This window comes from Rhinolophus sinicus, linkage group LG02 (assembly GCF_036562045.2).
Source record: "Rhinolophus sinicus isolate RSC01 linkage group LG02, ASM3656204v1, whole genome shotgun sequence".
Lineage (NCBI taxonomy): Eukaryota > Metazoa > Chordata > Mammalia > Chiroptera > Rhinolophidae > Rhinolophus > Rhinolophus sinicus.
The window spans coordinates 10,744,195-10,769,582 of NC_133752.1; the positions used below are offsets into that span (position 1 = coordinate 10,744,195).

Consider the following 25,388-nt stretch of genomic DNA (forward strand, 5'->3'; position numbering starts at 1 on the left):
GTAATTTGTCCAAGGCAGGGCTTGTTTTGCTACTCTTTATATCTGCCTAACTGCCAGATAATTAATAGTTGCCAGAAAGGAATCGTAATTTTCCGCCGATTATGGGAAAATGGAATCCCAGCTTCTGCCCCCTACCCTGTGGCAGTTTTCCCGTCTAGAGACTGGGTGGGTTTGCAAGGCCGACCACCATTGGGGCTTGGGTCCAAGCTCGGTGACTTAGTTATTGGAGGGGCGTTGATCCTGGAGCTCAGATCCCCACTCAGAAAGTTCTTTGCATAGGAGGCAAGGTTTGGCACACTGACCACTCGGCTGGGCACCTCCTCCATCTTCTTTTTCTGTTTGTATTAAAGGAAAGGCCTGTTAGAGTCTCCAGAAGAGGCATCATTATAAAACAGTAAATGGGGCCTCTCCAATCAAAACTATATGAGTGAGGAGGCAATATTTTTATTTATGTACTTACATATTATTTTTTAAAGCATTTTTTCAGAGGAAAATCTGTTTTGTGTTTAAAAAAACACATGGATTCACAATTTCTTATCCAAAACTTCTGGGTACAGATATATTTTGTGATTCAAAAGTTTTTTTAGATTTTGGGAAGCCATATAACACCCCAGCAGGGGCTGAGCCTACCTTACCCTCAAAAACGTTAATATTTCTGAAGTGAAACTTACTTTGGTCACACGAAAGTGGGATACATAAAAATTATAAATGAGCTCACATCAGTTCAGTTTAGGTTTATTGTCCTATGAGCTATAAAAAAATATTAATTTTTTTTAGTGCTTTTAGGATTTTGAGATAGATGAGAGAATATTCTCATTGTAACAAACTCCAAAATATAGAAAATGATGTTAAGAAGTAGAGGGTTCCTGTTTTTTTCTCTCTCTCTCCTTCCTACCACCCGTTCTGATTAGAGCCATGACTAATAGTAACTCATGTGCAGGAAATTTGGAAAATACAAAAAACCCATAAAAATAAAAAATACACAGAATCCACCTAGCCAGACAAATACCATTGAATAATTTGGACTGTTTCCTGTGGGTCTTATTTTCAATGACTATTCCTCTGACTATATGCCAGCCCAATGATACATAAGCTGCAGTTACCTTTAGAAAAAAAAAAGAAACCAGCAGAGTTGTGTAATGCACTGAAACCAGAAGAACAGATTTACCTTCATGGAAGGGGTCAAATACCCCGGGTGAGGATTGAAAGAGAAGGACCGATTCCGATGGGACATGGCACTGGGGAACGCTGCGTAGTGAAATCTTCTCTCCTCCTGGAAGAACAATACCGCTGAATCAAGTGAGCCTAACCACACAGCACTGGGTGTGACTGGAGGGAAGAGGGCTGTGTGAGGGCAGAATACGGAGAGAAGGACAGTCCAGGGGAGGGAGGGGAAGTCAGTGGGAATCAAGCTGCCATCCACTGAAGTTTGGGGAAAGATTCCTAAGTCCTTTGTGTCCTCAGCTCCTCTTGTAAAGGAAAGGGCAAGCTTATTTGGAATGCCCTAGTGAAGTTAGAGGTCCAGGCACTCTTAGCATCTGAAGAGAGTCTACTGCAGAAAGTGAACAATGAAAGCAAAGAAAGGAGACCCCCCCCAGGTACAATCACTATATGACCAATCTTGTTTATATGTATCATCCACTTTTTTATCCCCTTCTGTATTATTTTCTAAAGCAAATTCCAGTCATTGTATAATTTCATCTTTAAAAACATCAATATGTATCTCTAAAAGAGAAGGACTCCCTAGCAAAAACAAACACACCCACAATACCTTTGTTACACTTAAGAAACGAGCAGTTTCTTATTGGTATCATCTAATTTTCAGTTAGTGGTAGTTTTCCTGGTTGTCAAGACAATTGTCTCATTGTCTTGACATGAAGGAGTGTGGCTGGAGAGAAGGAGGACGGGGGATGGGAGTGAGAGGAGATACAAGAGAGGTGTGTTGTGTGTATTTGTGGGAGGACACGAGGCTGTGCAAGCCACTGTAAGACCGTGGATTTTACTCGGGACAAGATGGGGCCACGGGAGGTGCTGAGCAGGGCTGTGCTGTGATCTGATGTACACTTTCAGAAGCTTCCTCTGGTTGTTGTGCAGTGGGGTGAATGAAGCCTGAGTGAGGGGAAGACCAATGGATCCTCCATCCTGCATGTGTGAGGTGATGGGGCTTGGACCAAGGTGGTGGAGGTAGGGACAGTGGGAAGTGGCTGAACTTCTGGTGTGGCTAACTAGCTCGGCCCCTGTGGGCCACACTGACAGCCGTGAATCTGTCACCCACCATCTCCAGAGCTGAATGTAAGCCACTGGGAGCTGTCCCAGCTGATTCAGCTGGAGCGATATGAATAACTCTTGACCAAAGCATGGAGCGTGGGGGAGGCTGGGTTAGAGCCTTAAGCGATGGTCAGAGTGTGAGGAGACACAGGTGTGGGGTGGGTGGGCTGTAGGATGGGCAGGCTTGCAGGGAGGGGGAGGGGCATTTCAAGGAAATGGCCATCAGGCCTTGGCCTTGGTGGCTGCTGGATACCGAATCGGGGAGTTGGAGAACCTTTTCTCTTTAAGGGGTTCAGGAGGTGGCTTTGCTAACTGGGAAACAGGTGGTCATTTTTACAGAGGGAAGATCAATGAAGAATAACTGGCTTGGGGTGGCCGGATGGCCCAGTTGGTTAGAGTGCGAGCTCTCAACAACAAGGTGGCTGGTTCAATTCCCCCAAGGGATTGTGGGCTGTTCCCCCGGCAACTAAAGATTGAAAACAGAGACTGGACTTGGGGGTGAGCTGCGCCCTCCACAACTAGATTGAAGCACAATGACTTGGAGCTGATGGGCCCTGGAGAAACACACTGTTCCCCAATACTCCTCCCACCCAAAAAAATTACTTAAAAAAAAAGAATAATTGGCTTGCCTGAGTCTACTAAAACTCAAACATAAGGCAAACCGTTATCGATTTTCCCAAATTCTGTTCATTAAAAAAACCAAACTAGTATCAGCAGTGGGCAAATGCTGTCGGACTTGGGAATACAGTGTTTTTGTGTGTTCTATTTTGTTGTGTTAATTGTTTTAGTGAGTATGTATTTTTTAAATATATAATAGGAATAAAATAACCATGGCTCTTTCGTAAGGTGGTTTTATGGTTATCAGGATTAATCTAAGGTACCCAGAGAAATGCCATATGCAAAGTGAATCCCCTCCCTGAGCCACGCTGGTGTCCGGCCCTCACAGCCTCACCGTGAGCTGCTTGATGATCTCCTCTCTCTCCTTCAAGCGGGTCTGCAGACGGCCGATGAGCTGAACGTCCTCCGGCCTGGAAGCCCCCTTCCCTGTCTTCTCTCCGGAATCTTTCAGTCTGTTTCAAGCAGGCATTGCGTTAGACTCTTACTGCGTTACTCAACCATGAGCACGAAGAATAGGTGGCCCTGATGGGGACACCACTGTGTGCTCAGCCCAGCCAGCCACTCATTCACGAAAGTGGAAACTGAGGCCCAGAGAGCTTGCCCAGGGCCACCCGTGAGTTGGCTGCAGAGCACGGGGTGGAGCCCAGGACCTCAACTCCTAGTCTGACCTTTGTCACTCTTCCCAAGGCTGAGGGGCTCAGCAGCCCAAAGCCCCTGTGTGCACAAATGCTGCAGTCAGTGGAGCTTCAAGAACCAGGGCTGTTTGGGAGAAGAGGGCTCTGCAGAACACACCCCCAGCCCCCAGTGCCGGCAAAGCTCTGCTAATGGACGTGGCTCTGGCTCCATCTTCTGGCGGACACTGAGCGCGGCACGAGCTGGTTCCTGGACAGCGAGCAGCGTACCCACAGCCGGAACCCACAGCCCTTTCAGCGTGAAACTGGAGAGCAATCTCTCGGGATGGTAGGAGCGAGGGAGGGTTAGGGCTGCACAGGGGACCTATTGACTGTAGTTAGTAAGAGGCCAGGACTTTGGGGTGAGATGACTCGGGCTCTCATCCCAGCTCTGCTTTTCCCTAGCCATGGTTTTCAGCATGGCATTTCACCTGTGACCTCAGCTCCTCCTTTAAAAGGGGCGTGAAACCAGGTGGCTGTGAGGACTCAATGAGATAAAGGGTACCTGACACGTGGTAAGAATGCACTAGATGGTAGATGGTAAAACCTCCCACTCCAGATTTTGGACGATTTGTACTGGAGACAGTGGAGGGGTTTTTAAGAGCGCAAGTTAAGGGTCAGAGAGGTGACATTTAAATTCACGTAATGCTGGTTGACCTGGTCTCCCTGATGCTAACCCCGATCCCCAGTCTCTCAAAAGCCAGAGCAACCCTGTTAAAACGTAAATCAGACCATGTCACTCCTGCTCAGAGCCTTGCAATGGCTTCCCAGATGCCTGAATACACCCAGACGCCTTCCTGTTCAGTGCAGGGTTTCCTTCATCCCTTGGTTACCCCATGAACCTCAATTTCTAACACTCACTTTCTCACTCATTCCATGTAAGCCACATGAGCCTTTTGGCTATTCAGTTTTGTGAAGCAGGCCCCAGGGCCTTTGCACTTCCAGCTCTGTCTGCTTGGAATGCTCCTTCTCCAGGTGGCTCTCTCATTCCCTCAGCCCCTTGTGCTTAAATGTTACCTCCTTAAAGAGGCTTGCCTTGTCCACCCTTGCCACTCTCTAGACACTGAGCCTGTTTTTCTTTTAGCACTTTCACTACCTGATATGAGGTTAAATATTTGCTTATCTCATGTCATAATCCCCATCTAGAATTTGTGAGTTCTAAGAGAATGTAGTCTATGTTTTGTTTCCAGCTGCAATCCTAAGCCTAAAACAGTAGGCCTTTGATAAATATTTGTTGAATGAATAAATGAATGCATGCATACATGGAGGAGTGACCCTTGGTTTCTTGATCTGTTGATGGCAGTAACATTTTCCACCTTGAAGGACTGCTGTGAAGATTAAATGAGATGATGCAGGTCAGAACAGGGCCAAAGCTCATAAGTAGCCCTGATTCTTCTGATATCTTCCTAATGTCAAACTGAGCCCAGGAGGCAGGCTCATTCCTCAGATTCCCAGGGCCCTGCACGAAAGGGGACTGGTGACCCACTGTCCTAATTTGCCTAAGACTGAGGTGCTTCCTGGAACTTAGCACTTGTAGTCTTAAAACTGGGAGAGTCCTGGGGACACTGGGATGAGCTGGTCACCCTCATAAAATGGTACATCTGCTCGTACCTCTCAACCTGGGGCCAAGGTCTCACTTACTCCGTTTCCAGGGCAGCCAGCCGTGCCTGGAGCCGGGCTTGGGCACTGCTGAAGTCTGCCACCATGGCCTGCATCTCCTTCCGGTGTTCCTGGCGCAGCATCTCCACCTCCCGGGCCCGCTGTGCTTGCTGGTCCTCCTCCAGCAGCCTGCAGTGGGCGGAAGCATAGCTGGGCCGGCCCCTCTGTTAGGAGGCCAGGTTTGCAGACGGGATGGGGGAGGTTATGAATCTGAGGTCAGGACACCATGGAAGGAGACCTGGGGTGTCTGAGCTGTGGGGTCTGGGATAAGCCCTACTTGTGGGGCCCCTTCTCAACATCTCGCACCCTGGCATTCCAAGACGGAGAAACCTCTCCATTCCATGAAGAGCAGCCTTCCGGGGGAAGGAGTAGAGGACAGCTCTGGAGGGGAGTCCCAGGAAACACTCCCTTCACGTGGGGCAGATGGAGCAGCCTGGATGCAGAGATTCTGTATCAGAGTTCCTGACCCCTGGGGCCCTGAGACAGACTGGGACCGGGTCAAGTGCAATGGTAAAGAGCCAGGCTACCCACGGCCGTCCCCAGCCTCCTGCATCACCTCCTGGCTGTATGACCTTGGGCAAGCTGCGCCCTGCTCAGTTTCTTCATCTGTCAAATGGAGGTGACAGTCGTGGTTATCTCACAGGGTGACTGCAAGAACTATCACGCTCATACCTGTCCAGAACAGCCTGTAGCACAAAGCATGTGTTCAGCCCTATTTTTCTTAACTTAGGGGTTGGGCCCTGAGGGATTCACAGACAAGCCTTAGGGGTGTGTCACCTTCTGAAAGTACAAGCCTTTTGTGTGATTATATCCTTCTCCCAGGAAAAGGGCCATTGCTTTCCTTACTGGAGGGGCCTGTAACCAAAATGGTTAGGAGTCCCTTCTCTGGTCCAAGCTCCTTATTCCAGCATCACATGGTGAGTCCTTAACGAAATCTGAGGGTCCCACCTTGGTCAGCTGGGGTCGCGCCTGTTTCTCAGATGAGCCTCAGGTCTACTTTCACTCGAACAACTTGTCGACTGGAGAAATAATTCTCCAGGTAATCCACCAAAGGGACGGTTTATTCGGGAAAAGAGAAAAAAAACAAAGCTACCAAGGAGTGTGTACATGCACACTCATGGCCGGTGTCCGAACCAGCCGCCCTTGTGGAAGAAAAACGGGCCGTACCAACACGGCTTCCTTCTTTATTCGCATCCCTCTCCCAGAAGTTACCATGAAGTTCAGCAGGAAGTCAAGACTAGAGCGTTAACAAGGGGCCCAGCTCTGCCCATAGTCCTCCCAGCTCTATGGTTAAGCATCTTAAGATGACAGTTTACTATTAAATTTTATGCGGGGGACTTGGACATTCACACAGATATGAAATGGAAAAAGTGCTTGAAAGATATAATTACTAAAGCTCACTCAAGAAGAAACAGATAACCTGAAAAGTCCTATATCGATTAACAAAATTAAAATTGTAGATTCCCACTTTCTAACGAGGGGCAAGAGGAGGCTGTGAATTCAGGACTGATAATGAGCCGTCCAACCTGGATTAGGGAATGGTGACTGCCACAGGTTACAGAGCGCTTGCTCCATGCAGGGACCGTGCTAGGCGTCTTGCACGCATTGCACTGCGTCCTGCAGCAGCCCTGAGGTGTGGTGGTGTTGTCTGGGTCTTACAGATGAGGGCACACAATCGGACAGGTTAGCTGACTCACCCAAGTTCACACAGCTAGCTAAGGGCACACAGCATTGTTTCCCTAGGGCTGGTTTTCAGGATACTTTTGGTCTCATTAGGTCTGATGACATAATTTCCGTGATTTGTAGAGAATAGGGTCTCTGACTCTATTTCAGGGCAAATCCTCTGCTGTTTTGACCTAGAATTCCTGGGTACTTTTCATGGGTCCAAGGAGTAACACCAGTGAAGTGCTAGCGTATTAGGGGGTCTTTTCTTTGGGAAGATGCTGAGGGGGTGACCCGATTTGAGATCTCAGAGGCCCACCAAGGGTCAGTGGAGGGAGGGCGGGAAGCCCTGGGGCTCCGCAGACCCACCTGTGCTGGTCGCGGAGCTGCAGCGCCTCCTGCTGGTGCTGTTCCACCTCTGCCCGCAGTCGCCGCACCGTGTCCTTGAGCTGGGTGTTCTCCTCCCAGAGGCCGCATCCCTCGCTGGGACCCTGCTCAGCCACGCCCGTTGGGGAGCCCGCTGATCCCGGATAGCCGCCCTCCTGGGGAGAAGGTAGCCAGGAGAGATGTTCTCAGGAGGCTCCAGGGCCAACAAAGTTGCCACAGATGTGCCCTGACAAAGATAGAGGCTTGTGCTCCGTCTAGCTTCCAGCCTCAAGAGCAGTAGGGGGCCACTGAAGGCTTTATACAAATGCGCTTCAGATTAATACTTGAAGCCCTATTAGGCTGGGGACAGAGGCCTAAATTGTCAGGAAGTCACTGTGCTACCCAGCTAGGTAGGAATTATGGATGTGCAAGGAAGGGGCCAATGGGCCAAGTCTAACCAGGAAGTTCAAGGAGAGAGGGCATTGAGCTCTGTGACGAGGCTGCTCCCACTCGCGAACAGGGAGGTGCAGACAGGAAGTCTGTCTAGGAGGAGCTCAGATACATTCTCCTGCAGATCTGAAGTGATCCAAACTGGTTGTTTCTAGGGCCTGTCCGGCACCAACACCCTGAGATGCTGTTGTGTGTGGATTAAAAATAACATGCAGCAGCACTTAAAGCCTGTTTGCTTTGCAAAGCTGGGAACCTGCAGGCTTTTCAGGTGCCCCCTAGCGGAAGGAGAGGGATGATCCCCATGTCAGACAGGATGAAGCTCCTAGAGCCTTTCCTTGAGGAGTTTCTTGCCGCAGCCCTGACGCTGCTCTGAGAGGGGTGTGGCGTGGGCAGGGCAGGGGCGCTGACCTCTGCGGCGAAGGTGTGGTCCTCGCTGTCTCTTGGACACTGGACGATGCCCTGCCGCCTGCGCGAGCTTCCCAGAGCGCTCAGCTCAGCCTGCAGCGCCTCCAAGTCCTTCTGGTGCTCAGAGCAGGCAGTCCTCTGCTCCCACAGCTCCTGCCTGAGGGATTCTGCAGAAGGAAGAGCAGCGCAAGGTCAGGCATATCTTGAAGGCTGAAGTCTGTCCTGCAGGGCCAACAGTCTCTGGGGTGGGTAGACACTGAGGGCTTTGGATTGAGTTTTCCAAAGTCATTTCAAGATAACAATAACAACAGTACCATGTGTAGCACACCACGTGTGCTAAACCCTCGAAAACTCTGTTCATTGAAACCCTACGACCACTCTATCTAGTATTATCCCTCCCATTTTATGATAAGGGAACTGAGCCTCAGAGAGGGTAAGTAGCCCAGAGCCACACAGCTAGTAAGTGATGGAGTCAGGATTCAAAACTGCCAGTGGTTCTTCACTCTGAATCACCACTTAGCCATTGTTGGTTGGTTAGGAAGGGTGGTAGGTTAGGGTGGGGCAGCCTGAGCCAGAAAACCAAGAGAAAAACAGGGAATTATCAAATGACCAGGGACCTCCTCTGCGGTTGCAGGTCTCCAGTCGGAAATTTTGACATTTATGTCAATTATTAAGGAGACAAAACATTCATGGGTTCTACTTCCCATTGGTATGAGGTCTTGGCTGGATTGTGGAGGCAGGAGATGGCATGTTATCCCAATAGAAACAGGATTAAAACCAGAATCTTCCAGGAGAAATGTACACTACTTTAACTCAGGCAAGAGTACGCCAGAGACTCAAATTTCTCCTCTGAGGATAGGATGGTGGGTGATTTCTAATAGTGTAATACTTCCCAGCATGATTGAAAGGCAAAGAAAACAGTCATTTCAAAACAAGTATTTTCTGATAGAGTAGATGCTAGTCAGGGAGCTATTCATTTTTTTAAAAGGGAGACAATTTTTTTTAATTTGCTTTCTTTTTTTTAAATTAGTTTCAGGTGCACAAGACAAAGTAATACTTAGACGTTTATCATTTATATCCCTCACACTGTGTGAGCCCCCCTCCCCCCATCCACTATCCCTCTGACATTGCACAGAGCCATTACATTTCCACTGTCTCTATTCCTAATGCTGTACTCTGCTTCTTGTAAGTATATACATACATATATATAAATTATATATATATATTATATATATATATAATATATATAATATATATATATAAACTTATAGTTGACATTCATTGTTGTTCAGCTTCAGCTTCACATGTACAGTGCAGAGATCAGGCATCTACATCATCCCTGGGGTGGTCTCCCAAATGAGACATGTGTCCATTGGATACCCTACAAAATCTTTACATTATTGATTACGTTCCCCAAATTAATTTTCAAAACCCCGTGGCCATCTTGTGGTTACCGACTGTTTTCTAATCCCCTCACCTTCCCCCTTATCCCCACCCCCCCACCCATCTAGCAACCCTGTTTTTCCTCTATGTCTCCAAAACTGTTTCTGATTAGTTCATTCACTTATTCTTTTCTTTAGATTCCACATATAAGTGAGATCATATGGTATTTGTCTTTCTCTGTCTGACTTGGGAGACAATTTTTAAGGGTTAGTAAAGTTGATACTTTTCTGTTATGGACTTTTGAGACTATATTTTGGTTATTGCAAATATCTTTTGAAATATTGTTCTAATAATTCTGTGAGCCATAGGATAAGCACCTAGCACAGGCCTCAGTACATAGCAAGTGCTCAACATATATTTGTAAAATAAACAAATGATGTTTAGAATGAAAATCAATGATCTTGTGAAAGTGTATTCATTGTAAAAGACTTCCGGTATATTCAGCTTCTCTCCAAGGTACAGTATATTAAACATATACTCATATATATTCTGATGACATTATGTTGAAAAACTTACTTGGTCATCTTGTCAACAGAATTTTAATACAGTAACTTCTAAAGCTTATTTTCTTTAAAAAATCCAGACACAACCCAATTTTTTGAAATCCTTTATCACAAAATTGCAATGAAAACTGTTTAGCAAAGCATGAACTGTAGTGTATTTACTCATTACCCTCCCCTCTTCTCTCATGGATTCCCACTATCCATCCACCGATCCACTGATCCTTCCATCCATTGATCCCTTGATCCATCCATCCATCTATCCATCTGTCCATCCAGCATGTCTGGGTCCCCACTCCAGTGTACCAATAATGTCATGGATACTCACCCTCTCACCCCTCACACATTGACCTATACTGCAGGCCAGGTGTGTCTCATACAGACAATGGGATAGGAGTAACTGGGACCAGGAATATCTAATATCACTCTGTCGTTGTGGGAGGTGCTCCCACCCAGTACTACCCAGGAAGCCTACAATTTGCTATCACAATTTCAGCGTCCACAAAGCGCCTTCTTCCTGGAACTGATGCTGAGAATCCCAGCCTGCTCCCAGGGTCTCTCCTGATTCTTTCGTCCAGGAAAGGACCAGACTGCTCTGGGCTCAGAGGGACCAGGGAAGGGACAGCAGGGACATCTGTGCCAGCAGCTGCTGGGTGTTGGAATCACCAGGGTGTCCAGCCTGAGCTAAACTTGGGGAGCCTATACCCTAAACCCAGCACAACCTAGGTTGTATCTTCTATAATGCATCTTCTTTAGACTCTGCCAACTTTAGTAGCATTTCCAACATGGTCACCTCCATTCCAGGGTAGCTGCTAACCAGGAAATCTGTGGGGCTCTCCTTCTCCTTCCTGTTCCCTACATCACTTCCTCCAGAAGGTCACACTGTCTAATGAAAACTCAACCATTCACTTAAGGAGGTATAGAAAATGCACTTCTTCAGAATTCTCTTAAGGAGAGCCCTGTCTGGGATTGAAAAAATATTCAGTAGGCAAATATGGTCTTTAATGATAGGCATGAAACAAGGAAAAGCATCTGTCTTATTCTTAAGTGAGAGAAAGGCAGAAAATGAGGGAGAAACATGATTTACAAAAATGGAGAGAGGCCCCTGAGAGTCAGTGATGTGATGTTGGAATAGTCAGTAATAATAACAGTGAATATTTACATAGCCTGCATACCAGGCTCTGTTCTAAGCACTCCCGTGTATTTATTCACGTAATTCTAATAACAGCCCAATGAGGTGGATACTGTTGTTATTCCCATTGTACAGATGAGCAACTGAGGCACAGGTCAGTTAAGCAACTTGCCCAAGGTCACACAGCTAGTGACTATTGGAGCAGAGCTTCGAGCCAAGGCAATTTGGCTCTGGAGATCTTCACTAACTCTGGTAAGTTACAGAATGCTTTGTGTGATTAATTTTTAATGTGGAAACTAAAGAGAAGGTGAGTTTCATGCTGGGGATAATGGGGCAGGCAAAGGAAGCTGAGAACATGCAGGAGCCTGGAGACCCGAGTCCCTCAAACTTGCAGAAATCTTCAGAATGGAAATGAGAGGTTGAAGCAATCCCGTGAAACTCTTATGAAGGCTCAGCGATCTGGGTTTTATGTTCAGTAATGATGATGATGATAAGATAGTTACACTCACTGGGCTCATTGTACACACTAGGTATTTTATATTTAACGTCTCATCAAGTCCACACAACACTCTATGAGGTAGAGGCAATTTGTAACTCCATTTCATACAAATGGAAAATGAAGCTGAGAGTGACCCGCCCCAAGTGTCACAGCTAGTTGGTGGCAGAGGTAGGCTAGTCATCCTGGCCTGTGTGACGCCAGAGCCCTGGGGCCCAGGCCACCCCTGGTTCCCTGCGGGCGTATGGCCACTTGCATACCTAGCAGCAGAGCGTGCTGAGCCTGCATCCTCTCCTGCTCCCCCTGGAGCTCTTGCCGGGCCTTTTCCTCCAAGGCCTGGAGCTCCAGCCGGTGTGCCTGGTGCTGGGTCTGCAGGCTGTGGCTGGATTCCTTCTTCAAGCGCTCCTCTGTGGCCTGTGGGCAAAAGCGGGAGGAAGGAGGCATGAAAGTGGGCACAGAGGGGAAGACCTGTCCCCTCTGCCAAGCTCCTCTGCTGTGCTGAGGCCCCAGTGGAGGGCTTGTCAGACTACAGGGAATGGGATGACGGCAATGGCCTGGCCACAGCAGCCATTTTGTACCATGTGAATCTAACCCTGGTCCACAGCTGATGGGACCAGAGCGGACATGTATTCCAAGCTGGGCCAGTCATTGGGAATTTTGTGTTAGGAGGTAGGAAGAGAGAGAGAGAGAGAGAGAGAGAGAGAGAGATTTGAAGGTGCTATATGCTATACCATTGGCTTTGATGATACAGGAAGGAATGCAGGCAGCTTCCACAACCTGGGAAAAGCAAGAAAACAGATTCTCCCCTGAGCTTTAGGAAGAAAAACAGCTCTGCCAGCACCTTGATTTTAGGACTCCTGACCTCCACATCTGTAGGATAATACCGTGTTGTGTTAAGCCACCAAATTTGCGGTAATTTGTCACAGCAGCCATAGGAAACTAGTACAGTTTCTGGGGATTTTTGTGTTTTTGTTTTGCAAGAGAAGAGGAAACGAGCTCAGAAAGGTGAAGTGACCTGACTGAAGACAGGTAATGGTGGAGGTAGGATGGTAAACTATGCACTGTGATGTCCAGGGTATGAGCTCTTTCCACTCCCTCATGCAACCTCTGGGAACAATGAGAAATGGGATTTCACCAAACGTATGCGGCTCCCGTTAGATCACACAGCCATCCCTGAGCTCTAGACAGCTCACTGAATATGGCAGCACCTTGCCTTGATGCTCCCCAGCAAATGGGGAGAAAGGGAAACTCAATCATCCAATGGTGAGTTTATTCAGTAAGACAGGAAAGTCTCACACGTTTAAAACTCTCCAGAATTTCCTCCTCTTGCACTTGCTGCAAGACTCAGAGAACTCCAACTGGTAACATTTTTATCCCCAAGGAAACGGGAATGGAGAGATAGAAGGCAAGCTTTGCAAAAGACCGTGTTGGAGAAGCTATGGCGGCAGCTCACTGGTGGCGTAGATGGTTGGTTGCCCAGGCCGGAGTCGATCCAGTTACTGGTGAAGCAGGAACAACCCTCCAGAGTACAGGTGAGCCAGAGGTGGGCGGGTGCTCAGAGGGAATGGGGCACCTGTGCAAACATGAGGGCCAAAGCAGACAGTGTTTGCCTTGGGAGGGCTGCAGGAGACACACATCTGGGGAGCAGGCCACAGTGGCCAAAAGGTAGGATCCCAGAGAGTCAGGGCATGAGGGCAGGACTGTGTGGGTCCACACCAGGTGGTCACCGGGTCTCTGCCAGGGCTCTGAGGTCACGGGAGCTTATACCACTGCTCAAATGTGCAACAAAAGCCAGAAACAAAGCAGAAACGCAGCTGCCAGCACCAGGAACGCAGCTGCCAGCACGAGGAAGAGAAGCCTCCTATCTCCTGCAAAGTGCCTCTAGCGTCCTCTACTGACAAAGCTTTTTGTAAGGGAGAAATGCTTAAAGGAACTGTTAACGTATCATTATCGCAGAGCAGGCACTGAAGGGGGAGTTGGGAGCTGACAGGCAGTAAAATGATAACAGGAGGTACGTTTCCTAATATTTCACCTGTCTGATGGCTTTTAATTCAATTCTCACTTTTATTAATCATTTAAATTGAACTGCTCAGAGTTGTTTCATTGTCTTTTCGCTTCCCGTACTGCTGTTGAGAGGTGTGATGGCATTCTGAGTCAAGTACTTTGTGTCTGGTATCGTTTTTCCTCCGTGGGAGCTTTTAGAATTCCTTCTGTTTCTCTGGTGTTCTGAAATTTCAAGACGAGTCCTGGTAGGGGGTCTTTCTCATTTAGTTCTAGGAACTTCATTCTGTTATATTTCTTTGGAAATATCCTCCCCTCCATGATCTCTCCCTAGAACTCCTATTTGTTAGATATCGACCTGGATAAACTAAGCCACAGAGACTCTGAGTAATTCAGTGAGGCCCTTGACTAAGTAGCTACTATGAGCTGGGAGAGGACTCGGTGATGAAGAAGTAGAGATGGTTCCTGGCCTCGAGGAGGTTCCAGTTTGGTAGATTTGCTCGTATAAAGAAGTAATTAGTTAGAGTATGATGACTGTTGTGACAGGAACAGCATGTTAGTGGTGGCAGTCATAGTAAGAATCTCCTGAGAGATCAGGGAGCGAAGGTCTTCCGAGACAGTAGAAGGTGGAAGGAGATAGATGAAACCTGCTCGAGCCTTCCTGCTGGATTACACATTGTCGTGGGCCTGAGCCCCTCATCACAGCTTTCTAAGCCTTTGGGAAGGTCTTTTCTGCTGAGCTGGTCTTTCTCAACTCTGGGCTGCCCTTCCCCTCTTTAGCTGCTGGGCTGAGCCTGACTTCCCAGCATGCATCATGCATGACATGTCAGAAAAGTTGTTCTTACATAATCAAGGTCACATGCAGATAGGGTAAAGCAGTATAAGAAACCCAACAGGTGCTGGCCCAGTGGCTCAGGTGGTTGGAGCGCCATGCTCCTAACGCCGAGGTGGCTGGTTGGATTCCCACATGGGCCAGTGAGCTGCGCCCTCTACAGCTAAGATTGTGAACAACAGCTCTTCCTGGAGCTGGGCTGCTGTGAGCAGCCGGAGGTCAGCGTGAGCAGCCGCGGGCTGCTGTGTGCTGTCAGGAGCAGGCCGCATGAGTGGCTGACAGCCATCGTGAGCGGCTGTGGGCTGCTGTGTGCTGCCAGGAGCGGGCGGGGACCAGCAGCTAGTGTGAGCCACCCGCAGCCCGCAAGAGTTGCTGTGAGCTGCTGTGAGTGGCCGACTGGCCAGGGAGCTGTGTCCTACACACAACTAAACTGAGAAACAACAGCTTGAACTGGAGTGGTGGGGGGTGGGGGAGGAGGAAGATGGGGGAAAAAATAAAAGAAACCCAACAGACTGAGGCTGAATCCTTGCTGCGCCACTTCCTCGCTGTGTGACCCTGAGCTGAATCTCTGAGCCTCTTTCCTCATCTGGAAAAATACGATAATGACCTGGTCTACGCCTACGGTAGGAATTGGGGATAATGTCTGAGAGGCGCCCTGTGTGCTGCCTGGCAGGCGCTCAGTCGCTCGAGGACCTCCTAACGAGCACCCCACCTTGACTTCCTGGATTTTGGCCTTCTCCAGCACGCGCAGGGCTCGCTGGTGGGAAGCCTCCAGCTGGGCTCTCACAGCCTGCTCCTGCCGCCTGGTCTCCTGGAGCTCGGCTGCAGCTTCTCCCTTTCGTGGTCGGAGAGCCGCCTGAGCTCCTGCAGCTCTTCCCTGGCGTTGCTGGCGCACCGCTCCAGAGCCTGCTGCGTGTGCGAGACCTGCCCCCAGGGCAGCCTGCCTTCAGCTGGGCCCTTGCCCTGCCCCTTCCCGGGATTTCCTTGAACAATACAAGCTTGCTGAATGTTTCCTCAACCCAGCCAAGCCTCCCCTATCTGTGGGAGCGCTGAAGGGCGTGGAAACCTCACGCTTGAAGATCCTGGGGATGAGGCTCCTGGGGCCTCAGCTAGAGCCACAAATGCTGAGCAAGAGGAGAAGAAAGACTAGGATACACACCATCCGGAAGAAATAAACAGGGCACCTGAGTATCTCCAGGGATCAACGTGGCCTCCCGCACACCACCCACGTGCTTGCTCGAGTCTCGCTTTCTTACTGAAGCTCCGACCCACTACCCCCTTTGGTATTATACCCATTCCGTCATCACCAGCCTCCCAACCCCCTTTACCCTGCTCTCCATTTTCTTTTTCCTGAAGCCTTCATCATCTTCTCATATACAATGTGCTTTGCTTATTTCTTATGTCTAGAATTTATGGTCTGTGCCCACCTCCTTTGCTAAAACATCGGCACTTTAATGAAAGATTTTTGTCTGGTTTGTTCATGGACGTACCCCAAGCAGCTAGAGGAGTGCCTGGCTCATACTAAGTGCTCCTAAGCCACAGCAGGTGTTGAGGGAATGAATAAATAGAACCAAGAATCCCACCTTGCCCTGGACCTGGAGTGCGCTCCCCAGCTTGGGCGTGAGTCAGGCCCTGTGTACATGTCCAAGGTTGACTGTAAAGACCAGCAGGAGCCAGGGTCTCACTCAGCATGAGGGCGCCCCCCCGCCCCCCCACGGCTGTCCTCCTACCTGGGCTTGCGATCTGGCCTTCTGACTCTGCCAGTCCTCCTGCCGACACTGGATTTCCGGTGCCTTCTCCTTCAGCAAACAGCCCAGTGGAGATTGTCCATCACCTCCTTCCTCGTGGGACACTTTGATCCTTTGAAGATATGGAGGCCCAAATCACAAAAGACCCTAGGCTAGAAATGACACTACCGCCCTGAGAACACCTCCTTCACTCGGGCTGGAGGAGGGAGCTCCCCTGGCACTTAGGGGAGTGAGAAACATCTTCCTTGGATTTACAAAACAACCTGACATACAAATTCTAAGTGTTACAGCACTTGGGATGCAATGGGGACACAGCTGGAACTGCCCGGTATCTATTTTAGTGGGTGCTTAATAAATGATGATCGACTGTCAGGATGACTGAGTTTAGAGTTACTTATAGGTAGTCCTTGAGGGCTCCAGAAGTCTCTATGGTCTCATTTCACAACTCTTCCTGCATCTGAACAAAAAAAGGCCCAACAAAAATGCTTTACTTGAATCCAGTACTTCACACTTGTTTCATTACATGAATATACCATGGTTTGTTGATCCATTGTCCTACTAATTGAGAATCTTCCAGTACTCAACTCTGAGCTTTTGAAGCAGCTGAGAAATTCAAATGTAACTGGGTGAGACTGGGTATGTTAAGTATTTATCCTGCTTAACAATGTAATAGGATGCTACAACATGGGTATCTTTGCAGAGATTATTGGGATGTAACGGATGTGTTGCTTCCTCTGGCCAGACGACCAGAGGTTAGGGAGTTAGGGCCCTGGACGGTGAAGAAAGTCCATGAGAAGGGGGACTCTGGTTTGGCACAAAGTAAGAAAGATGTAAAGAACTAACCAAACATTTAATAAAGAAAGACGGTTTCTTTTCCTGCATTCTAATTCTCTTAGGTTATCCTTAAGCTTTTTGAAGATGTGCTAAACATAACCACCTTTACGGAGAAACAGACAGAAGATACCTGGGTCTGAAACAAACCAAGAGTCAGGAGACAGCCAGAGGTGATCGACAGAGAAGCAGCCTAGAGCAAGAGTGATAAGTGACACTACCAGGCTGGATGTGTGAAACACATAAGTTCTCCCTGCTGGCCCCTGGGGAGGGGACTTGACTTCCTCCTGGGGCTCAGTGATTATCTTAAAAATGTTTCATTGAGGAAAAATTTACATATAGTGAAATGCACAGATCTTAAGTGTACAATTCAAAGAGTTTTGACAAATGTATACAACTGTAAAACCAACACCCCAATCAAACTATAAAACATTTTCACTATCCACAAACACCCCTTGCACCCTCTTCCCAATAATCCACCTCCCACAGGCAGCCAGTGCTTTGATTTCAAACACCAAAGATTATTTTGCCTGATCTTAAGCACCATACAAACAGAGGTATGCGGTATGGATTCTTCAGTGTCAGGCTTCTTGTGCTCACTAGAATGTCTTTGGGACTCACCCTTCTTGTGTATGTCAGTGGTTCCTACTTTTCATTGCTGAGTAGTGTTTCATTATATGAACATACCATGCTTTATCGACCCATTTTCCTACTAATAGACATTTGAATGGTTTACATTTCTGGGCTATTATGACTAAAGCTGCTAGAAACCTTTTTGTACAAGTATTTTTGTGGCGATATGTTTCCATTTCTTTCACTTAAATAGCTAAAATGGAATTGCTGGCCAGTGTATGCTTAACTTTTTAAGAAACTACCAAATAGTTTTCCGAAATGATTGCAGCATCTACACTGTCAGCGGCAATGGGTGAGAGTTCCAGTTGCTCCACACTGCTGCCAACATTTTATGTCCTCAGTCTTTTTAATTTTAGTCATTCTGTGGGTGGAAAATGGTATTTCACTGTGGTTTTTAAATTGCATTTCCCTGACGACTGTGATGTAGAACACATATTCTTAAGATGAAAACTTAGTTCATGTTAAAACTTTTTTTTAAAAAAAATATAAGTAATCAATGCTATAAATTTCCCTCTTTCACTATATCCCACAAATTTTGATATGTCTTTTTTTTAAATTAAAGTTTATTAGGGTGACAATTGTTAGTAGATATGTCATGTTTTGGTTATCACTGAAATTGAAATATTTTCTAATTTCCATTGTGATTTTATTTTTTTGACCAGTGGGGGATTTAGAAGTATAGTGTATAGTTTCCAAATATTTGAAGATTTTCTTGGTAGTCTATTGTGAGTTCTAATTTAATTCCTTTGTAGTCAGGGAATATCCTAGAAAATACAGAGTATATTTCAGAGTATATTCCAATTTTTGAAATTTATCAAGAGTTATTTTGTTGCCTTTTATCTTGTCCATATTGGTGAATATTCTACGTGTCTTGAAAAAAATTTTCAAACATATTGTCTAAAACTTGTTCAGGATATTGTCTATAAATGTCAATTAGATTAAGTTAGTTGATAGTGTAGTTCACATCTGTATCCTTACTGATATGTATAGTCCTCTAGTCGAATGCTCAGGAAAGGGTGTCAAAATCTCCAGCTATTTGAGTGTGGATTTCTGCCTTTAGGTCTCTCAGTATTTGCTTTATTATGTTAATACTGCTATTACCATGTTTCCCCAAAAATAAGATCTCGCTGGACAATCATCTCTAATGCATCTTTTGGAGCAAAAATTAATATAAGATCCGGTCTTATTTTGCTATAATATAAGACCAGGTATAATATAATATAATATAATATAATATAGTATAATATAATATAATATAATATAATACCGGGTCTTATAGTAATTTTTGCTCCAAAAGACGCATTAGAGCTGATTGTCTAGCGAGGTCTGATTTTTGGGGAAACAGGGAAGGTCATACACATTGATGATTGCTATGTCTTCCAGATGAATTTACCCCGTTACTATTATGAAATATCCTTTTTTAATTCCTCATTAAATTCTTTGTTCTGAAGTCTACTTTGATATTACTATAGCCACAGTATTTTCCTTACATTTAATGTTTGCATGTTATATCTTTTTCCATCCTTTTATCTTCAAACCTATCTGTGCCTGTACTAGGACGTCATAAAAAACACCACAGACTGGGTGGCTTACAAAGCAGAAATTTATTTTCTCATAATTCTGAAGGCTAGAAGTCCAAGATCAAGTTGTCAGTAGGTTTGGTTTCTTCTGAGGCCTCCCTTCTTTTGATGTTTGCAGATTGGCACCTTTACACCATGTCCTCACATGGCTGTCCCTCTGTGTTGTCTGTGTGTTACTCTCCTCTTCGTATAAGGACACCAGTCAGAGTGGATTAGGGTCACCCTTGTGACCCCTTTTTAACTCAATCACATCTTGAAAGTCTCTATCTCTAAATAGAGTCAGATCCTGAGGTAGTGGAGGTTAGGGCCTCGCCATGCAATTTTGGGTGGACACAGTTCAGCTCACAACAGTGTCTTTATATTTAAATGTTTCTTATAGACAGCAGGTAGTCATCTCTTGCCTTTTTATCCCGACAGTCTCTTTCTTTTAGATGGAGTGTGTTTCATTTATATTATAATTATTGAAGTGGTTAGGCTTAAATCTACATCTTATTTGTTTTCTATTTGCCCATCTTTTTTCTTATTGTTCTTCTGTTCTTCCTTTTCTACTTTCCTGCCTCACAAATATTTTTAAGCATTCCATTTTAGTTCTTTTATTGGATTTCTTTTTTTTTTAGCTCTTCTTTGTATTAATGTTTAACCTTGCTCTATGGATTACAATTTGTATCCTTAATTTATCACAATCTACATAGTCTTAAGATTGTACCTACTCATGTAAAATGTAAATACCTTATAAAGTTTAATTTCATTAACCCCACCCGTCTTCTGCGCTAGTGTGGTCATATATTGTTTAACTACATGCATTATTATACAATGTTATTGCTACTATTATTCTAAAGAACTTTGATGTTGTTTGAAAAATTCAGAGGAGAAACGGTAGTCTTTTATATTTACCATTTCTGAGACTCTTTACTTTCTCCTGTAGATCTAAGTTTAAGTCGGGTGTAACTTCCTTTCAGCTTGAATAAATTCTATTAGCATTTATCATACTGCACGTTGGCTGGTGAAAATTACCCCAGCTTTTACGTATACGAAAATGTTTTTATTTCGCTCTTGTTTTTTAAGGATATTTGCACTGACCTTATTCTGCTGCACTAAATGCCTTCACATCCTAAGGAGCGAATCCCACCCTGCCGTCCATCACAAAGCAAGCCACAGCTGACACTCCTGACTTCCCCTACCCCTGTCTGTTAAAACTGGCCCTGGACTGCTCATCCCTACCTTAAACCAATAGCCAATGGAAAAACCACCTTATTCTTGGAAGCATCATGCCCAAAAGCCCAGATCCCTCATAAGTGTCCCTCACGGGGGTAAATACTGAATATGCAACCTCCCCACTCCCCAAGGAACCACTGCATTTGTTCTGTCCTGAAGATCCTGACTGTACATCTCAGACAACTTTTCTATTCTTTCGTCTTCACCCCTTAGCTCTTCTACTCCCACCAAAACCCCTGTTGAGAAATCTCCAGAATCTCCACCTCCTATTTGCTTCTATAGTTGAGGACACCCTGTTCCCAATATAGCCACCATAGGAGAAAAAGACAGCAAGTCTTTCCTCTTTCCATGGTGATCCTATTTAGTCCACAGGGTTTGGGTAAAGCCGACCCCACGTGACACATGCCTGGCCAATCAAAGCATTCCATGTTCTTAACCTGAATGATGGACATGGGATCCAAATTGGGCCCCTAAAGACCTCTTTGAAATTTCTGCCACTATTTTCAGGAAAAAGAGTCTTTCCCTCTGGAACTGAGAGTTCTAAATAGGATAATGTTTGTGGCTGCCACTGGTAAGCAACAGTACCAGGATTTAACGTGGAGTCCTGACTCCAGAGACTGTCTTCTTCAACCGGTGTTCTTATTTGCTTCTTAGATCCTGAGGCAGACCCTGCAGGAGGCTGCGGAAGTATTGTGAGCTGGAGGGCTCACGTGACTATAGACTGCCTGACACTGCCATCGATATGGTTTAGGGGGATAGGCCCTGCTTCTCCAATGCTATGGTCTGAACCTTTGTGTTCCCTCACAATTCATATGTTGAAACCCATTGCCCATTATAATAGTATTAAGAGCTGGGTCCCTTAAAGAGTGATCAGGACAAGAGAGTGGAGCCCTCACGGATGGGATTAGTGCCCGTATAAAAGAGGTCCTAGGCCGCTGCCTCGACCCTTCCATCATGTGAGGACACACTGAAAATATGCCTTCATGAACCAGAAAGCGAGTCCTCACCAGACACAGAATCTGCTAGTACCCTGACCTTGAATTTTCCTGCTTCTGGAGCTGTGAGAAATAAATTTCTGTTATTTATAAACCACCCAGTCAACGGTTATTTTGTAAAGCAGACTGCATGGACTATGACACCGAACTACTTAGAAAGCTGCCAGATGGAGGCAGCATGGCTTCCATATCATCTCTCAGGACCCCACGCGGGCCATTTATTAGTGCAGGCCACCAGGTCTGTGGCATTTTGTTACGGCAGCCTGAGCTGACTGAGACATGTGAAGAGCATATCCTTCTCTGCCTTCTCTGGTCATATCAGTTTTGGTCGTGTGACTTGCTTTGGCCGGTGGGATATGGGCAGAAATGAGAGAGTGCAGTTCTGAGTGTAGGCTTTAAGAGGCATTGCCTGTTTCCATCAGGCCTTTTGAGTTTCTTCCCTTTACCAGGAAAACAACGTGCCCTAGACAAGGGCTAATCTTTCAGTCTCAGTCTCAGAAGGAGAAGGCATGTGGAGTAGACGTGAACTCTACCCGTGTTTGGGGCAGAGCAATCACACCTGACTCTACACCAGGAGCCAAGCTCATATAAGCCCAGCAGAGGTTGGCAGAACCAACAATAAAGGTAGCTGACCTATGACCTAAAAATCATCGATATTTTGGGAATGCTTGTCACAACAGCAAAAGCTGACTAATATAAGTGATATAGATGGGGGATTTCCCCTTGGTGACAAGCTCCTGTGTCTCCCTTTAGTTAAAGAACACTTGGATGAATAGGGAGCAGAGGTTTGGGGCTGATCCATGTCTGAATTTTGGTCAGGGGTTCACTAACCTTTATGAGTTTCAGGTTCTTAATCTGGAAAATGGCCTGTCTGGGTTGGTGTGACAATTACGTAAGATATTTTATGTAAAGCCCATCGCTGTACTGAAGACGTACAAGGCATGCTTGTTCCCTTCCAAAGCATGATGCAAGGGGCAGCGATAAATACTTGAAGACTGACTGACTGACTGACTGACTGACTGACTGACTGACTGACTGACTGACTGATTGAATGAATTCTTCCAAATCTGAGTCCTCATTCACTGGAGCCCTCAGAAGTCTGCACGCCCTCCCTTACCTTTCTTCTTCATCGCTGCTGGTTCCTTCTTCAGCTGCTAATTTATCTTGATACACATCTCCGCTGGGCAGGGTCTGAGAAGGTTCACTGATCTTCAAGCATGGATCCTAAGGCAAAAACAGTTGCAAGATGAGACAAAGTACAGTTCCCTGACCCAAGCTGTGGCTTATCAAACCAGAGAGCAGAGGAGAAAGAGCCCCCAGCAATCTACTACTGGAGCATAATTCGGAGGCCAAGGATGAAGCCTGTGGTGACTCAATGCCTAGCACAGGGCTTGGCTGAGATGCTGTATCAGCTCCTTGTATCTTTTTTTCCCCCGTCAACTAAGCATTTCACAGGCTGACAAAATAAAGCATGGAGAGAGTAAATAGCTGTCCAGGGTCCCACCATCAGTGAGTAGTGGAAGTGAGATGTGCAATCAGGCATCTGACTCTGCGGCCTGGATGCTTATCCACTTCGTGATACCCTCTGTGTATTATCCACAGAGAGTGGTCCTTGGAGGGCCTACTTCATGGGCTGTCGTGGGGATCAGAGGACAGTGCCAGCAAAAGCCATGGGTCAGTAAGTGTGAGCAATTGGTCTTACCATTATTATACCCATTTTACAAGTGGAAGTCTGCTACATCTTATCACAGAGGACCAGAAAACATGGAACTTGCTGAAAGACAAGAAGCACTGAAAAATGGAGTGTGGTAGGAGGAGAATACGGAAGCTGAGTTAACAAGGAGGCTTCCGACTTTTCTATAAATTGACTTGTTCATGTCATTCTCTTTTGCACAGAGATATAAAAGTGAGAAAGACTTTTTTATTTTTTTTTCTACTTGTCATGGTAACTACTGTCCATGGAAAACAGTATAATAAGACAGGCTAGGAACAGATTTCTTTGTTCCAGCTGTTTGCCATACCATGAGAGGCAGGGCCCAGTGAGTTTGGTTCACGGCTGTGCATTCTCAGAAGTGATGCCACTGACCAGCTTACAACCTCCATTGGACCTGAAGATAAAAGGCCCATCTTTGCCTCCTATTTTCAGGTATTTTGGGCATTAAAAGTATCTCAGAGATCTCTGATTCCTATAAAACCCAGAAACAAATATCTGGGTTTAAGTCTAAGCAAAACAGCTTGTGAAACACAGTTATAAATACATGTTCTCTATAATCCAGGGGAAATAACATAATAAATGTGGAACAACAACGACTCAAAATCAGGATAGTATAATACCACAATATAAACACATAAATGACGGTTAAGGTTAATTAGGTCCTGGTTTCAAAAGGAAATTGAAGGTTACAAGGAAATTTTGGTAAATAGCACAAAATATACTGGCAAAAACAAAATGGTACCAGTAATCACCTTAAACATGAACTGGCTAAGTTCAACATGGATATCTATCATGGTAAAAGGAATTGTTCACTAAAACACTCTCATAATGAACCTGTAGGCAGCTAACAATAAAGCCTGAAAACATAAGGCAAAACGTTTAGAATTGTAGTGAGAAACGGGCAAATTTATAACTCTAAAGGGAAATTTGAATACTGATATACCCTCTCAGAATCCGATACATCAGGTGGACAAAATGAGCTAGGATATGGAAGATTTGGACATTAGTAAGCTAAACCTAAATAGCTAAAAAAAAAAAAAAAAAGACTACTAGTCACTGTTAACATTTGTATGGTGCTTAGCGTGTGCCAGACTCTAGTGTGTGCCAGGCCCTCAATTCTGAGACTGGCATTATTACCTCATTTTAAAAGTGGTAAAACCAAGGCAGGAGAGGATCCATAACTTGCCCAAAGTCAGACAGTGAATATATCACAGAACTCGGATTCAAATATGTGTTCTTTAATGACCAAACTGAGAATATATGTTGTTTTTTTTCCTATCTAACAGGAAACATTAAAAAAAACTGACCCCACAGTAGTCTATAAACCAAATCTCAACACAGTTCAAAGTGTAACATTCTATAGATCTTGTTATATGATGACAATGCAATAAAATTGGAAAGCAACAAAAAGTAGGCGTAAAAGAAAAAAACAAGATAAACTTCAAAACTCTGAAATACAATTAAAAATATACACACTTAGTGGGAACTTTATAACCTTAAATACATTTATTAAAAAACATTTAAGGGGCGGCCGGTTAGCTCAGTTGGTTAGAGCACAAGCTCTTAACAAGGTTACCAGTTTGATCCCCACATGGGCTACTGTGAGCTGCACCCTCCACAACTAGATTGAAACAACTACTTGACTTGGAGCTGATGGGTCCTGGAAAAACACACTTAAAATAAATAACACTTAAAAAAAATTTAAAGAAGTTAGAAAAAGAATAACAGAATAAATCCAAAGGAAGCAGAGGAAAGAAATATGAAAGATAAAATTTAGGGTATAGAAAAAAAGTAGATCTGATGGATACTTCTGAGAGCTGACTTTTTGAAAAGACACATCAAACTATTGGTAAGCCTGATCAAGGAAAAAGAGAGAAGGAACTTAAAGCAACGTGAATAATGGACAAAGATCTCCTGACAGTTATTATAGAGATGAAAAAGACTTTCAAATGGACTCTGAGCCACTGAGAAGACCATGAAAGGGAATGTGCAGGATGTCATTGCTGGGCCACTTTATCGACCATATTTAAAGGCGTCCTGGGCAGAAGTCCAGAAGCAGGAGGGGATGAAAAAAACGCTAAAAAAGCTGATGCTGCACCTGGTTGACTACATCAGTTCTCGTCTATTTCCGTACATTAACTCATGGATGCCCACGACTCTGTGAGGTGG

General features: G+C 45.6%; 1 protein-coding gene across 2 annotated transcripts in view; it reads right to left on the bottom strand.

The window, feature by feature from the left end:
- FAM184B (family with sequence similarity 184 member B) overlaps positions 1–25,388 on the bottom strand; it is an 87,826-nt gene that overhangs the window by 4,751 nt on the left and 57,687 nt on the right. For both annotated transcript variants that reach the window (XR_012492762.1, XM_074321740.1), the window contains exons 11-19: positions 22,623–22,729; positions 16,234–16,363; positions 11,931–12,084; positions 8,103–8,266; positions 7,248–7,420; positions 5,199–5,345; positions 3,221–3,338; positions 1,169–1,273; positions 136–335 (exon numbers count right to left, since the gene is read on the bottom strand). Coding sequence is in view for 1 of the 2 variants with exons in the window: in XM_074321740.1 (XP_074177841.1) it covers positions 136–335; positions 1,169–1,273; positions 3,221–3,338; positions 5,199–5,345; positions 7,248–7,420; positions 8,103–8,266; positions 11,931–12,084; positions 16,234–16,363; positions 22,623–22,729 (1,298 nt within the window). In the remaining variant the exon portion in view is untranslated. The remainder of the gene's footprint in view (positions 1–135; positions 336–1,168; positions 1,274–3,220; positions 3,339–5,198; positions 5,346–7,247; positions 7,421–8,102; positions 8,267–11,930; positions 12,085–16,233; positions 16,364–22,622; positions 22,730–25,388) is intronic.